The sequence below is a fragment of the Lynx rufus genome, unplaced genomic scaffold, assembly GCF_022079265.1.
Source record: "Lynx rufus isolate CCGP_SWC_20201006 ecotype Redwood Valley unplaced genomic scaffold, mLynRuf1.p SCAF_27, whole genome shotgun sequence".
NCBI lineage: Eukaryota > Metazoa > Chordata > Mammalia > Carnivora > Felidae > Lynx > Lynx rufus.
The window spans coordinates 13,707,448-13,723,340 of record NW_025814842.1 but is presented as its reverse complement, the minus strand read 5'-3'; the positions used below and the strand labels follow the sequence as shown (position 1 = coordinate 13,723,340).

Genomic DNA, 15,893 nt, shown 5'->3' with positions numbered 1-15,893 from the left:
GCATCTCCCAATTCCTTCAGAGCTTTTCAGCAGATTTTGGCTGCAGACGCTCTTTTTCACGGCCCCGTTGTGCTCAGTCCCCCCTCCAAGTGCCCTCTCTTAGCGGCTGCCCAGGGCCCAGGCCTCAGGGAACCCCGGTCAGCTCTGCCCCGCCTCCCTTGGGGCCCGAGCTGGAAGCCACTGCTCAGAAAGCCACACTTGACGGGGACCTCCCCGGTTACCGAGCACAAGATGGCAAAAGCCCGAGCCCCACTCTGTGTCTCTTCTTTCTTTTCTGGTGCCAGCTGGCAGAGCGGGAGAGGGGGAAGCTGTACCTAACAAATGCGGCCATGCTACCATGCAAATCGGCTGTTCAGAAGAGCTAATTAGGGAGCGTCTGTGAATCGGTTCAAAACAAGAGAGGGTACAGAAGAACCCGCGTAGCCTCCCCCAACGCGGTTTTGTGTTAACCCCCAGAACGGAACAAAGAAATTCACATTTCCATTGAAGCCCTGTTCCCACAAACGCTTCGCTAAGAGTCAACTACCCATTGGTGTTCTTGGGTGCCGCTCGTTCTCAAGTGAAAAGAGAAGAAACAAAGAGAGCTGGTTCCTTCCTGTGCTCTAGGCCTCTGCTGCCGTCACGTCTGGGAGTGTATCAAGCCATGTCTCTCAGATCAGTTCATGTCTTGCTTTCCAAGCAGAGGAGTAACTGAGTGAGCTGTCTTACCACCCTGGAGGGCAGGGATCACCTCCTGCCAATCCGTTTGTAGTCTTGTTGCGTAACCTACTCATAAGCTCCCGACACGCGCTCAGTAACTACAGGCCAGATGAGAGGAAACGCTGCCCCATTCCTACATCGGCAAAGGACAGACGCTTCTGGTTTCTATATTAAGGAGCTGTTTCTGAAAGATATCCTTAAATCCAAGTCGGGGTCAGTTCTCTTGTCATGAAATCATGGGTCATCTGAAATCACCTACGTGATGACACAGTTCTCCTTTGTTTCGCTTTGGAGAAACTGAATTATCTGATGAGAGGCGCCAGAAATGGGTTAAGTGTAGCTGGGAATCTATCCATCCATCTTCCATCCGACCATCCCCCTCCCCAGTAAGTCAGCGTTTATTCAGAGGTCATCTCTTGGCCACTCTCCAGACCACTCAAGACATTAACCAAACCGATGCTTAGTATGGCCCTCTTCTGCACCAGAGAAATAGGTCGAATGGCTCTGAGGGTCAACATCACGTACCACAGAATGAGGCAGCCACCAGCCCAGATAAATAGATGGATCAATTGATCTATCTATGTATCTATGTATCTATGTATCTATGTATCTATCTCTTCTAGGTGCAGGAGAGACAGCAGAGCTCAGTGAAATCCTAATTTCTGCCTTTAGCTGAAGACTTCCCACGTATGTTCCCACTAGTCAAGCTTTCAGCAGCCCTACCAACAAGATACGGTGCCTCAGTTGAATGTTCTGTTTGCTTTCCCTCAATGGCCTGGCTTCCTCCAACACTCAAAGCAACACAATGTGGGCCATTTCCAATTACACTACCTGAAAAGCCCAGCCACTCTCCTCCCAACATTTTATTCCAGCGTTTCTATGGCTTGTTTCCTTGTAATGGATTTGTATTTTTAACCCGCAGGGAGTCAAACAGAGGTTGCAAAACAGTTCTAGAAGAAGCTCTCTTACCCTTAACATAGGTCTGAAAGGATCTGTCAACTGTGAAGAGAAAATGACAACTCGGTTACATGCCTGTCACTCAAACAATTGCTCTAATTAACAAATTTGTAGTGCTTCATTAGGAGGGGAAATTAAAATGTTAGAATTTTACTTTTAAATGAAGCCCTTTTAGAGAATAATTAACCCATTTTCACACGATCAAAAGTGCCAAGCATCCCTTCCCCCACTTCACAAGCCTGGGCACGTCCACGCTGACAAGCCCCCCGACCAAGTTTAATCAATAGCAATTTGCCCTCCGGCAACATGATTTGCTCACATTACACATCTGAACAGCCCTTCTAACCACACCGCCTGGGTTCTAAGGGAGGACGGCCTCCGGACCGTAGACCTGGAAGCCTGGGTACCCAGGGGTTTCTGGGAGAGCTGTCCTCTCCAGACGTAAGGTGGAACCAACGCACTCCATGTGATGACCGCACACTACTTAGAGGTATTACACACTTTTGAAAGGGTCACTAAACATCGTAAAAATACTTACGTAGCTAGTTCATTTTCAACTTCTACCTAACTCTGGTCATCAGTTTCTGACTGCCCCTTAGCCAGGGAAGAAGACGATGTTGTAAAAAGTCACCGTCTGTCCACATTTACTCTAAAGCCAAACGTAAGTAACAACCCACGAGACAAGACCGCATCTTTTGTAGAACCTCCAATTGTTTTTGAGAGGCGGTGGAGGTGTGCGTTATGAACGAGTGACATAACCAAAGCGCGAGGGACATTTGACTCAGGTCAGAGGAGGATTCTGCATTACAAGTGAGCCAGGAGTGCTGTTGGGGTTGGGGGCGGTGTGGGGAGAGGGTCCCGTGATGTCCAGAAAGAAAAGTGCTTCACGCTTTTCCATTCAAAACATTTCACAGTTACTTCTTTGGTGAGAATATGTAAGGGGACGTAGACAGAGAAGATTGGTCAAACAGAAACTACACAAGCTGATAGTGCCCACTTCCTGGGCTTGGACCACAAGCCATTTGTCTTCTCCCCTGCTGGCGAGTTGCTCCCCTTGTGTCATCAGCCACAAGGGAGCAGGGGAGATTTTGTTCTCTAAGAGTGACTGGCATTTTCTTGCACAAACTAGAAGGAACAGCTCCCACGGCAGCTCGCTCAGATGGGCTGAGGAAGGTGCGTGACCTGGGCCGGCTGGCCCGCAGAAACAAACAGGCCTGGCGTTACCTGTGACCGAGCCTGACTTTCTTCTACGTACCCTCGGGTCCTTCTGGAGCAGAGTGTGCGGGACGGTCCCGGGTCGAGCAGCAACATCGATAGGGTTGGAGGTCTACAAATTAACCAGACCACAGCTTAGGAGGCATAGAACACATGACCTGGAAAGCAAGATCTTTCTTTTCCTTCTAAAATACGCAAGTCAAACGTCGATTTCGTTTTTGTTTCATTCTGGAAGATGAGAGTTCACAGAGGCATTTACCCCAGTTGATCACACATGTTCTTCAAGAGGACCCGCTCCCTAGTTTCTCCGGGGACCCTGACCCGACTTTGCCCCGTCTAGGGAAGGCATCCAAAAGCGGAGACGTGGACCACGTCACTTCTCACTGCAATAAGCAGCACAGAAACATGTGAAAGCACTGCCCCCAAATCCATCTTCTTCTGACACACGGACGGCCCTGTCACTGTATCTTTTGCGTTATCACCAAGCCCTCTAAGGACTGCTTGCGTGAACGTCGCGCCCATTTCCTGTACCAGGTGCCCCTCATCGGAATAACTGCAAGTGTTTCACAGACATCAAGCTAACTCTAAATTTTAACCGGCAGACAATAACAAGGAATTACGCTCAGTCATTACTCATTAGCAGGGGTGGAAATGGAACAAGCGGGCCTGATTCAGGGACCGCACAGATCTCCTATTCACGGATTCCTACGGTAATTCGGCTTCGTCTTTCCGAAACCACCACCATTCTTGGAGGTCATTCGTAACAATAACCTTATCCACAGGCTTGTGTCCTTTGAATTTACAGCAACGACAAAAAAGCCTACTTCTGGCGCTCGCAGTCCCTACTATCTGGGGGGACGGAGGAGTCAGGACATGTTTCACCAGGTATCTTACTGCAGAAAGCACAACTTCGAGGACTCCCCTCACGCCAGAAGTTAACGCGGGTGGGAAAAGAGCTCAAGCTTAGGCACAAAGCTTGCCTATAAGGAGAAGGGAGGGGAGGGGGAAGCATGAAAGAAAGAAAAGCAGTCAGCTGCTGTACAACTAACAATTAAGCTGGAGTTGTTAACAGCCTGATTTGCATACATATGAAGAACTCCGCTAATGAACTGCAATCTACATATTCAATCAGTAAGATGGCCTGGAAAGGCCTATTTCAACACCAAGAGAGACACTTTCTTGCCCAGATGTAGTTTTCTGTGTGATTGGATAATTGTGAGTGAGGGAAATAGTCTAATTTATTAAATGACCTAGCAGTCTGTTTGGAGAGGCACTGGAGAGTTGGTGCAGCCCAGAGGGGACAGACCAGGGCCCAGGGTGTGAGGGTGCAGGGAACGGCAGACGGGGGAAGGGGTTGGAAAATCACTGTCATTTCATCCCAAGACAGGAGGGTTTCCCAGGGCCATCACGCAAGTCCCAGGTATGGATAACCCGGCCTATAAGCCACAATTCCAAGCAGATAAATGTCACTTCTGAGGTGTACCTCGTCCTACCCCCAATGCTTTTAAATGTCTTTTCCTGTTTCTAGTTTTATGACAACGTGCCTCTAGAAAGGCAAAATGCGCTCATGCTGGAAGACCCTGGCCCCAATCTGGTGTTTTCTCTTAGAAATGAGATCGGGAAAAATAAACAAATAAAAAGGAAAACCAAAAACCACACACAGCAAACTTTCCTACTTAAAAAGTCTGAGGACGGTTACTAACGTAACTGCTTCTCGCTTTTGTATAAAAATAAAGAAGGGGCTGTGATAAAGTCGCATAAGGGCAGAGTGTTCTGAGAATGACTCCTCCCTATTGACCTTCAGAGAGAAGCCTAGCCCCAGATGAGTAGGATAACACTGACTAGGTAGAAACGAGTTTAGTTATTTAAAGGGCCAAAGGTTAATTTCCCATGAGGCTGCTGGTCTTGACCTTGGTAAGCATGACCACGGCTGAAGGAGGACTGAAGCAGAGTAGAGCCAGAATTTGCAGACAGACAGGGCTCAGGAGCAAAATGGGGAAGAGGGAGCAGAAGCGTCTTCCCCTCACACAACTGGAAGGATGCAATTTTAGTTTGGAATTGTTCTCTTCCTGTCTCTTACAATCAGTCAAGGCTCAGCTTTGCCTCTTTGCTCGTAACATGTAACTCAAGGACAACTTGGTGCACACATATCTGACATTTCATACATTTCCTGACCAGAAGCTTATGTCCACAATACTGGCAATAAAATATATATATACGTATTCTGTATATTTTCAAGATTATAGGAAATCGCGGCTCAGCTGAGATTACAATGGATAATACAGATTGAAAATGCAATTCGGGCTGAGGTTTAAAACTCAGAGGGCTTGCAAAAAAACCCCCAAAAAACCCCAAAACCCAAAAAACCAAACAAAACCAAAACGTCGCTCTAATCCCAGTGGTCACTTCGGATTGGGAAGATTAGTCACTGGCGGGCGACAGGATGCAGAACCCACCCGCACGCCTAGCCTGGGGCTCGGCTGGTAAGGATGCTTGCCTATTTCCACGGTAAGGTTTCTTACCTTCGGCTGAAATGCTCCTTGTAGTGAACCAAAAGGACCAGTGGGTGGAATCATAGGGGGGATGCCCGATACTGCAGGAGGGTAGGAATGGAAGAGCTGTGGCCAAAGACGGAGAGGGGAAAAAAAGATTTTAGTAGGAGGCAAATGATATATTCCAATTCCCTTCCCATAGAACGACATCAACATTAGCAAGCCAGATAATCTCAGTTTGATGCTATTAGTCAAGAAGCCAGGATGAAATGATCACACAGATGTGCCATGAATGCTTAACTTAAAAAGTTAAAAGTAGTTCAGAATCAATCAGCCAACAAATGATGTCCCAGATGAGGACATCATTAGAAAGGGAGCTTTTCTAATTATTAATTGTTAAATCGGATAGAAGACCTAAATGGTTTGAGATTTTAATGTGCATCAAAAACAGGAGGGGTGCTGAGCCAAATAAGATGCCCGGAAAATTACAAGTTAATTAGAAAAAGGAAAAAAAAAAAGAAAAAAAAAAGAAAAATTAGGGAAAAAGGAAGAAAAAGAAGCAACTCTTTATGAGTTCCAGGATTTTATATCATTAAAACTCAATTAGTAATTTTAGATTTTTAATAGTTTGAGGAAATGAGAAAATATGCACAATCCTTGCTTCATTACGTTGTTCCAGAAGTGGCAGTTTCAGAGGACAATTTAATTGTCTCATCTCAAATGATGACAAATATTTGTGGGAGGGTAAAACGAAACGATTCAGTGTGCACTTACAACGGAGCTACTGTTTTCTAGAAGGTGGACAGGCTCACTGGGGGCTACCCAAACCCAGCCCTTGCTGTGTCCGACCACTCAGTGCAGGGAGAAGAATGATTCTGAATTAAGAATATGAATTTTCTGGAATTAAGAGGACACGATGGAGGAAAGAAATATGCAACAATACTGAACACAAGGCACAGACATCGTTTCCTCCTTCTAGAAATTGAGTATTTCCGAGATCCCACTGCTCCGATTCCATTTACTTTGATCAAACCACCACACAGACATTTAAGTCATGGCCCACCTTTCGGGTTGCGTAAAATGTCAAAAACACAATACTAAGAACTCAAGCTTTTCCTAATGATGCCTTTCTGTTAGCTATTTCTAGGTAATGGCTGAAATGCCCATTTTGCAATCCTGTTTTCAGGGCACATGCTTTTCTGTGGGTCTTTATTTCATTTTGCTCCCTTCAATGATGCAGCAAAGTTTTTCAGACTAATTGATATTGAACTAAATCCACTTAAACAGTGATTGCAAGCCAAGTGCCCTCATTTAAAACTACTTTTAAGTCTAAAATTGTGTTTTAGATACTTGAGCGCATTCCATCTTAATTCCCCTTATAACGTCCTAATCCCCAAAGCAGGGGAGACTAAGTACTTCATACATTATCCACTATAACTAATAAAATGAAATAACCCTCCCCCAGTATACTGTATGAAGCAGTGTAATTAAATACATGCCACACTAAAACACACTCAAGTCTCTAATACTCCGCCTCTCGGTGGGTATATTTCCTTTAACGTTTTCAATACAAAAATTAGATATTTTCATTACTGTCCTTCTGCTGTTATAGTCCATGACTGACCCTCTTAGAATACGGTCCCCTATTCTGGACTCCCCACCCCCCACCGGATGAAAAATCTGAAGTACCTAAGTAATAAAACATAAACCTGCCGGAAATTCAGGCCCCCGGGCTTACTCTCTATCGTACTTCTAGGACCGCCGGTGGCACACGCATGTAGGAGGGCTCTACACTTGGTCCAGATTTACTCAGAAGTAAATCTGAGCCACTGACTGAGCACGCTAAACTGTCTCTAGGAATGACTTCCTTAGCTAGTCCTTTGCTGAAATCCACAAACACAAAGGGCAGAAATCTGTTGACGCTTAAGGACGGCACCACTCGCGGGACAGCGCTAAAGAGGAAGCCCAGGCGTCTGCTGCATTTTGCACGTCCGTTAAAAAAAAAAAAGCTTTTGTATCACAGTGCTGTGAGCAGAAAGTGCCAGAACAACGTGGGGCTCCGGCACTCGGATATACTTTCCGCATCTCTTCCTGAGGAGGCTCCCTCACGTTTATGTCTGCACGTCTCTAGAGTAACTGATGCTTAATTGATTTCTAATATCTTGTAGTTTTGACTTCTCGGCTGGCTACACTCTGGACTAAGGCAGGGCCTGATTATCTGGTTCAGAGTAGGAATGAGCTCACAGGCTTTGCTGATCTACTGAGGAGCACTTCTTTCCAAGCAAGCATAGGTGAGGACGGATGGACAACGTGGCTACAAGAAATTACTCCTCTTCTTTCTTTCTGGTGTCGCTTGAAAAATATGAATAAACCACTGAGCAAAGAAACTTGCAAAATTTCAGGTAAGAAGGATGCAGTATTCACTCCATAATCAAAATATCATGGTAAGATGTACAAGGTGTTTGTCTTAGAAGATAAATAAGTAAAGCCCTCGTCTCACGTCTCAACTGAATGTATCGAAATAGGCTGGTGCCGATTTCAGTTCTAGAACCGTACTCTTTCACGTGGCATAAAAGAAAAAAATTTTTTGTTACATAAAGAAGAATGAGGTTAAAGGGGAAAAACCATGTATTTCAATCTTAGGACCCTCTTTTACTGAAATGATAGTTTTTGGTTTTGGTTGTAACAAGCCCAGGAGAACACGACCAGCCACGTGGGAGAGGGGTCTACATTTAGTCAGGAGGAAATGAGAATCTGCTTTTGGAGGACTTAGGAGTCAAAAAAGACGAACGACATTCTGTTCGGAAGGAATACTTCACGTTGGATTCTGGGAAATCTGTGTTAAGGATGTTTTGGGCAATTCCTGAAATCCTGTGATTCCAGGCTCTCCTGCGGCCACAGTGATTCAAGTGCAGACCCCCCACTTTGAGGACAGACGCCTGGCTCGCAGTGAGGTTCACCTGTGCTTTAAGGTGTCAGGCGCGCTAATGATCTTTTGATTCGGAAGAGGATACTGCATCTTTACCAGAAGCAAACGTCACAAAAGCAAGCATCCAAAGTGACGAGGCGCAATGGGAATTCTCGCAAAGATGATTAAGGAAGGCTGCTAGTCATTTACTGATCTGTGGCAAGAGGACAAAAATGGAAAAGCAGTTACATTGAATGTGTAGCATGGTAACAAGACTCACACTGTGCCGGTAGAATGGGTCAACTTTTGTAGGGTATTTGTCAAACTGTAAAGGGATCAAAGCAAAAGCTAGTTACTTAAAGAGTCTACATTTCTGTTCACGGCTTCGGCGGAGGCAGCCCTGAGCGAGCTTCTCCGCCGTTAATTAGGCTGTCAACAGTCTCCACGACCTCGTTGTACGTGAGAAACCGTTCTCGACTCCTGAGTCCCTCCGACAAGACAGGGGAAACCAAAGTGAAAACCCAGACGGTGCATTGCGGTCCTGGCCACACCGGAGAGTCATTTCGGTCTACATTTAGAGACCGGCATAAACCAGACCTTGAAACTGGAGAAAAGGGGCAATTATTCAGATACATCAAAGAGAAGCGAGCATTCGGTCTGATTTATCCAGAGAGTTCCCTCCATTTCCATCTTCCTTGTGGCTGAAGAACTGTATGTTCAGCCACCTGCTGAAACGTATTAGACCCAAATATAAAGGAATCTGGGAGAGGTCTTGGAACTTCTCTTTTGAGCAGAAAAGAGTATCCCACCGCTTCCTCTAAATAACGTCAACGTCCTGGTGCTACAACCCCCCCTTAGTTAGATTTGATTTAACAGCCCACTCAGGCTGCCATAAACTCTTTCCCCAAATATTAAGCCCTTAAAAAACGTAACTGTTGAGAAGGACAACAATTCATCCAGAAAAAAAAAGATACAGGATTTACTATAGGAAAACATTTTGGTCCCAAGGCCTCATCTCTAATGTTCTCCTAAATAAAATTTACAAGATAAACTTTAAAATTCCATCTTTAAAAACATTAAGTAGAACAAAATGGGAGGGGGAGGGAGGAGAGGACGCAAAGTTTGGTGAAGGGCGCACCTCTTCAAGTCACGGAATTCAAATCTATTCTCCCCATGCCGACACTAACTGCCTTCAAATCAAGTATTTCCTTAAATATGAAAAATTAAGTCAGTAAAACACTCTAATACTCACTGTGGCAGACAGGGCTCTATCTCAGAATACTTAGCACCCTAATATGGGACTGTTCATTACAGTTTGTAAGTTAAAAAAGAAAAACAAATCCCAGGTGGCTCATCCAGCAAGGGCCAGCCCTCATCACGGGGCCGACTTCTGCCCCTGTGGGTGCATCGCTCCCTGGCCACTTGCTGACAGAGCAGGATGCCAGACTTGGGCACCGTCTCATGAAATACAAAAAAATATAACCCCTGCCCCCAACAAAACAGGCTTGGGGAGCCCCCTGAAAGAGCAGGGGTAACGGATACAGTCCAGATCTTCTGACAGCTCTCTCCCCTCCTCCGCCCTCCTCCTGACTCCCAGTATTCTATGAGCATCTGTTTGCTATTATTACTCGGTGCGAAGCACCGACAGATACATTTTTACACCTGGTGGCGACCCCCCCAAGATGCTCAAAAAGGCACAACTGCCCTTGAAGAAGTTAACTACCGACACTGGCTGGGACTGCTTGGAGGGCATCTAAAATACCCTCCCCTCCGCCCACGCGCACACACAGTGCTGGACGGAACTTGCTAGAAAGAGGCTCCTGCCTCGGGCCCCGGGTCAGCGCTGCCCGGAGCAGGGCGCAGTCCCTTCTCTCCAGCCAAGACGGACGAGCCAAAGGAGTCCCCTAAGTGGCCAGCGCTCCCCACCCGGTCTCCTGTGCCCCGACGGCCCATTCCGCCCCGGCGTGCTGCACAAAAGAGAGTCGTGCTCTACTTATCCTCACATTTCTGCCTGGGGTACGCACCATGGGAGGTGCTGGCGTCGGCATGATGGCGGTGGGGGGGATGGCGTGGGGGAACGGCGTGAAGGTGTGCTGGTGCGTGTGCTGGTGCGTGTGCTGGTGCTGGTGCTGGTGCTGGTGGAACTCGGTCCGCAGGTAGGGCGGAGGGCCCAGGGAAGCCCCACGGTCAGCACTCTGAGAGGCCAGAAAGCGTGTGTTCAGTTCCTGTCGCAAGATGTCTTGCTCTGGAAAAGAAGGAAAGGGAGAGGGTGATGCTTCCCCCCCCCTCCCAGTGGTATCCTTTGGATAAGGACACCCGAGGCCCTGACCAGAGAGGTCGGCGGGGCCGAGGGCACCCCCGAGGGCCCCTGTGCCCCCGGATGGAAGGGAACAACCAACCGGAGGATGCTGACGCCCAGTCACAATGGAATTGCGTTCTTCCAGCCCCTAGGCTTTCGGGGACAAGGCTCCAGGCCGAACAGCCAGAGGTCAGTTTTCGGCTCTGTGACCGCCAGCTCAGGGAGCCTGGGCGTGGCGGGGGGTGGGGATATCACCCACCTGGGTCTCAGCTCCCTCATCTACCACAGGGGGACAATATTGACGGTTCAAGGAATTAACATCGTTGAGTGCACACTGATCTCTGTTAACCTGGCTGTGTTCCCATGCCCTCGTCTTCAAGGGGGAATGTCTGCCACAGTGGGACAGCACGGCTGCAGGGGCCCCAACTTGGGATACCAGCCTGGTCAATACAGGTGAGGAGAGAAGAAGCCAATACCTAAGGCTGGATTTTGCTAACACTTAAAACTCTGGGATACCTTGGAGCGAAAAGCGCATCTTCCCCTCCCAAGAACGTAGAAGGCCCCACTCCTTGAAAACAACCCCCTTAAACCAGGATGGAATTTAAAGAGACTGGAACAGAACAGTCGCGGGCCTGGTGAAGTTTCCGTCCCTCGAATGGGATGACCGGGCGTATGTAATCCGTGTTTTACCACGTAGTGCGTGGCCTTATTTGGAAAAGCCTCTGGACTTCCAACCAGCTGGCTCCCCTTTGGCTGTGTCCGAGCCTCCTGGGCTGTGCTAGGTGGGTAGGGGGCGGCGTGTATTTCTGCCAAACCTCAGCCCATGAAGGACCGGAGGCGGGTTCCAAGAGTCTCTATAACAAAGCAGCAACTGGTCAGTCGATAAAACCTAGCCATGAAGGACACACAGGCAGTGGTGAGGCCCCAAGCGTGGGAGACGGGAGGGCAGGTGCGCGAGGTTGGCCCCCCCTCCTACCTGAGTAAGTGCTTCCGGCCGGGTGTCCGGGGACCTGCAGACTCCCTGAAGTCAGAGGTGGTGGCGGAGGCAGAGCCGTGGGAGGGGCGAACATATTGGGGTGATGTGAGTGTGCGGGGGGCTGGAGGGTGGGTGTGAAGCTGTGCAAGGGGCTGTGGTTGGGCAGTGACAGGGGGAACGGGGAGGCCGAAGGGTGGTGAGAGATGTGAGGCGGGGCGGGCTGAGTCTTTGCTGGGGTGCTGCTTCTGCTACTGCTGTTGGAGTGACCAAAAAAAAAAAGGAAGGAAGGAAAAAAGAGGTAAGCAATTTATTTTCTTAAAAAAAAAAAAAAAATCTTATCTCACTGCCCAAAGCCGTGCAATGCTTTCTCCTGTTCCTTCTTCTTTATAGACACTCCCTCATGCCCACAAGAAGCCTCTGCTAAAATCATAACCGCAGGGGCGCCTGGGTGGCTCAGTGGGTCGAACGTCTGACTCTTGGTTTCGGCTCAGGTCATGAGCTCATGGTTTGTGGGATCGAGCCCCGCATTGGGCTCTGCACTGAGGGCACAGAGCCTGCTGGGATTCTCTCTCTCCTTCTCTCTTTCCCCTGCTTATGCTCTCCCTCTCTCTCTCTCTCAGTGGTGAACACTTGGTGACCCGATGGCGGCCAGAAACTCACGTCGGCTCCCGCTCTATGGCCAGATTCTCACCTCTGCCCCCAGAAACCCTGCGCCTTCTGTCCGTCCTCCACTAGCCACACTTCCTCCACTTTACAAAGATGGACGAGAACAACGGCCTGAGCTCACCCTGTCTGACTGCTGCCCCTTGATGAAGAAGCACAGATAGGAAGGTGAACCAGGGAGCCCCTCATCACCGCTGTGGTCTGGAGGGCCACAGAAATGAACCCTGGCAAAGGCAGTTTCCTTCCCCTGTCCTAGACAGGAAAACAGCCCGCCCCAGAACCCCCCCTCGGTCACGTCACAAGGAAAGCAAAGCCCTACTAGGTTAGAATTACAACCTCCGGGGCAAGCGAGGGTGGGCCAGGCTTGGCCCCACACCCGGGTTTCTGTCTCCCTTTCCTCGGCGGTTCCTCCACTGAACTACCTTGAAAACTTTCTTTTGTAGTTTGGCAAAGACAAGGCAGGAGAGCCTGGATCGCCACACGGGAGCTTCTCTCTCTCCAGTCCAGCTAGCTTCTCCTACGCCCCTCTGAACCAACTTGGAAGAAGTACATCGTAACGGGAAAACCTCAACCGGAGTCCCCTGGTCCCCTTCTTCCTGACTCTGGAGTTCCAGCACATCCTCTCATGGGGGCAAATCCTTCCCTTCTAACAATCTCCTAACACTGGGGGCGCCTGGGTGGCTCAGTCGGTTAAGCCTCTGACTTCAGCTCAAGTCACGATCTCATAGTTTGTGGGTTCGAGCCCCATGTCGGGCTCTGTGCTGACAGCTCAGAATCTGGAGCCCGCTTCGGATTCTGTGTCTCCCTCTCTCTCTCTGCCCCTCCCCTGCATGTGCTCTCTCTCTCTCACACACAAAAATAGGTAAATGTTAAAAAAAATTTTTTTTTAATCTCATAGCGCTGGGTGCTGGTAGGTTTCCCCTCGTGGCCTCTCTCCGGGACAGGGTGGGGAGCTCCCCTCTACACTGTCTTATGCACACTCCCTTCCCTTCCTGCCTTTGCCCCCCACAGGAGTCTCTGCAGCTGTTTTAGTTCTTCACAACGTCCTCTCTCCCCAACCCAGGCCAACCTGCCCTCTCCCAAGAGCCCCGAGCCTCGCGGGGCCCTCTCCTTGTCCCCTGGTCTCTGCCTCCCGGGGAACCCCTTCCCCACTCCTGCCTGCCGGTCCCAAAGAAGATGGCAAAAGTCAGGCCAAAAACAACAACAACAACAAAAAAGCAGGTTGCTCACCTTAAGCTGTTGAGGCTTAAGCTACTGCTGTTGTAGGCGGACAATGGCTGGGTGAGGCTCTGGGATGAGGGATGGGCCTGCACAGGCGGGAGACTCTGGTGGAGAAGCTGGGTGGGGGACTGCGGCCTCGGCGGCCTCTGCACCGGAGGCTGAGGGGCGGGCTGAAGCTGGGCCTCTGGGGGCGCCTGTGGTGGCTGTGTGCTTGGACGTGGGGGCTGAGGCGGGGCCTCTGTGCGCCGCACCAGGTCAGGGTCTGGAGAAGGAGCTCGGGGCTGGGGTTCCGCCTGGGGCTGGGGTAGCGGCTGGGGGACCTGAGGGCAGGGGTCTTTAAGCACCACGGGCTCAAAGATGGGCTCTTTGCAACAGTCCTGGCTCTTCTCCTGGCTTCTCTCTAGACCGGATATCTTGGGGACAATCGGCCCTGCATCCTGGCTGTCATGTTCGGGCAGTGTGCCGACACCTAACTCCGGATCTGTGCGGGGTGGGGGGAGAGCAAAGACAAAACCACAGGTAATGACACGTGAGTGTGAAACGAGGAGCTGAAAGCCAAGTCCAAGCCCGGATTCCGGGTCGCACGGTCTCAATGACGCGGGGTGGCCCAGGGCCGCCTCCTGGCTTCCTGTCCTCACGTTACCACGTGCGGGACACGAGCACACTGTGAACAGGGAAAGACGGGCCGGCCGGAGGAGGCTGCATTCCAGAAAGCAGCCTAGGCCGCCAGGGTCTGAAAGTGGATGTCTTCCTTAGTCTTGACAAAACCTTTCATGCAGTAAAATTAAGAAACAATAGCCAGCAAGTTGATCTCTCCCTTTTAAAACCCATACAGTTCTCGAATATACAAAAGAGCGGTGTTTTCAAACAGCAAGTGAAGCAAATGTTATTGAACCACCCACAGATGTTCCTTCTTGGCCTTGCGTCTTCCCCCTTCCCATTCTGACTGATGAGACACACTTGACATTTACAGAAATAATTTTTTGTTTGGCAAGTGCTAAACTGTGGTCAAACGGCGGGCCTCCTCGTGCTCGCCAAGTGATCCTAGCAACGTCTGAGATCCAAGGTGCAAACATGAATTCAAGTCAATTTACAGTCAGCTATACAAAGCCAGACCTTTTAAAGGGTCCCCCACGCCCCCGGCCATCGGAAGGGTGCAGTGCTGAACGAGGAGGCAAAATTCCTGTTACGAATTTAAAAGATCTGCTCCTCTCCAAAGCCCCAAACATCTATGCCACATCTCACAGAGTGTTTATTTGATCACCGCGTAAGCCAAACTCCATAAAATCCTCTAACAGAAGAATGAAAGACAAATACGACATTAAATAGAAAGAAATGTCCCTATTGATGAGTTATGCTTTTGTATACATCGGGGAGGGGGGGCAGGGAATGACCCTTCTCACTACTTTGTGCTAAAAAAGCCATCCTTTTATTATCACACAGCTCAGAAATAGGGAGAGAACCGATTACGATACTCTCTGAAATGAGGATGTGTTCCAGGCATTCCAAAATAAACTACTCTGGGCCCCCAGCTTTCTCTTCCAATATCACTGGATTGAGTGTGGAAAGTACATGGTATTCTCAATGGTCCTATCAATTTCTGTGGATGTCCTCTTAGGTACACACACTTGCCATCTTTCTCCCCTGGAATTTGCATCAAAGTGACCCATTATTTTAAACGTTCTTTTGGTAAAAAAAAAAAAAAAAAAAAGAGAGATCAAGCCTATAACATGCACAAAAGCAGAAGCAAACTGGGTTTATAAACAAGGCACATTTTGGGGCTAATGTGACCCTGGCTATCTTTACAACTGCACGGGCAGCATGCAAAGAAAGTGCCCTCTTGGCATGTTTCAGCCACCAAAGGATAAAGCATCCAATAAGACCTCGGTGAAAAGTAATTCTAGACTCCTGGCATCCCACTCACACATATTTCCATCCAGTGCTGTCCTTCAGAGCCTTTCTGGGAAGATTTTTGCTAACGATAAGCTGAAATTTTATGAACTCCACAAACTTGAGGGCTGAGACAGAACATCAAGATTCTTTTTTTTTTTTAAATGTTTTAAGTGTTTTTATTTATTTATTTATTTATTTATTTATTTATTTATTTATTTATTTTAATTTTTTTTCAACGTTTTTTATTTATTTTTGGGACAGAGAGAGACAGAGCATGAACGGGGGAGGGGCAGAGAGAGAGGGAGACACAGAATCGGAAACAGGCTCCAGGCTCCGAGCCATCAGCCCAGAGCCTGACACGGGGCTCGAACTCACGGACTGTGAGATCGTGACCTGGCTGATGTCGGACGCTTAACCGACTGCGCCACCCAGGCGTCCCTAGTGTTTTTATTTATTTCTGAGACAGAGAGAGACAGAGCATGAGCAGGGGAGGGGCAGAGAGAGAGGGAGACACAGAATCCGAAGCAGGCTCCAGGCTCTGAGCTGTCAGCACAGAGCCCGACACGGGGC

The 15,893-nt window shown here is 48.8% G+C and overlaps 1 protein-coding gene across 2 annotated transcripts in view; it reads right to left on the bottom strand.

Annotated features, from left to right (window-relative positions):
- Window positions 1-15,893, bottom strand: part of AUTS2 (activator of transcription and developmental regulator AUTS2) — a 1,118,970-nt gene that overhangs the window by 13,553 nt on the left and 1,089,524 nt on the right. Inside the window, exons 7-13 of one of the 2 annotated variants that reach the window (XM_047089556.1) lie at window positions 13,440-13,911; window positions 11,547-11,800; window positions 10,296-10,516; window positions 8,552-8,596; window positions 5,394-5,489; window positions 2,912-2,983; window positions 1,669-1,698 (exon numbers count right to left, since the gene is read on the bottom strand). In XM_047089556.1, the coding sequence (XP_046945512.1) occupies window positions 1,669-1,698; window positions 2,912-2,983; window positions 5,394-5,489; window positions 8,552-8,596; window positions 10,296-10,516; window positions 11,547-11,800; window positions 13,440-13,911 (1,190 nt within the window). The remainder of the gene's footprint in view (window positions 1-1,668; window positions 1,699-2,911; window positions 2,984-5,393; window positions 5,490-8,551; window positions 8,597-10,295; window positions 10,517-11,546; window positions 11,801-13,439; window positions 13,912-15,893) is intronic. The other variant, XM_047089557.1, reaches the window with a different exon arrangement.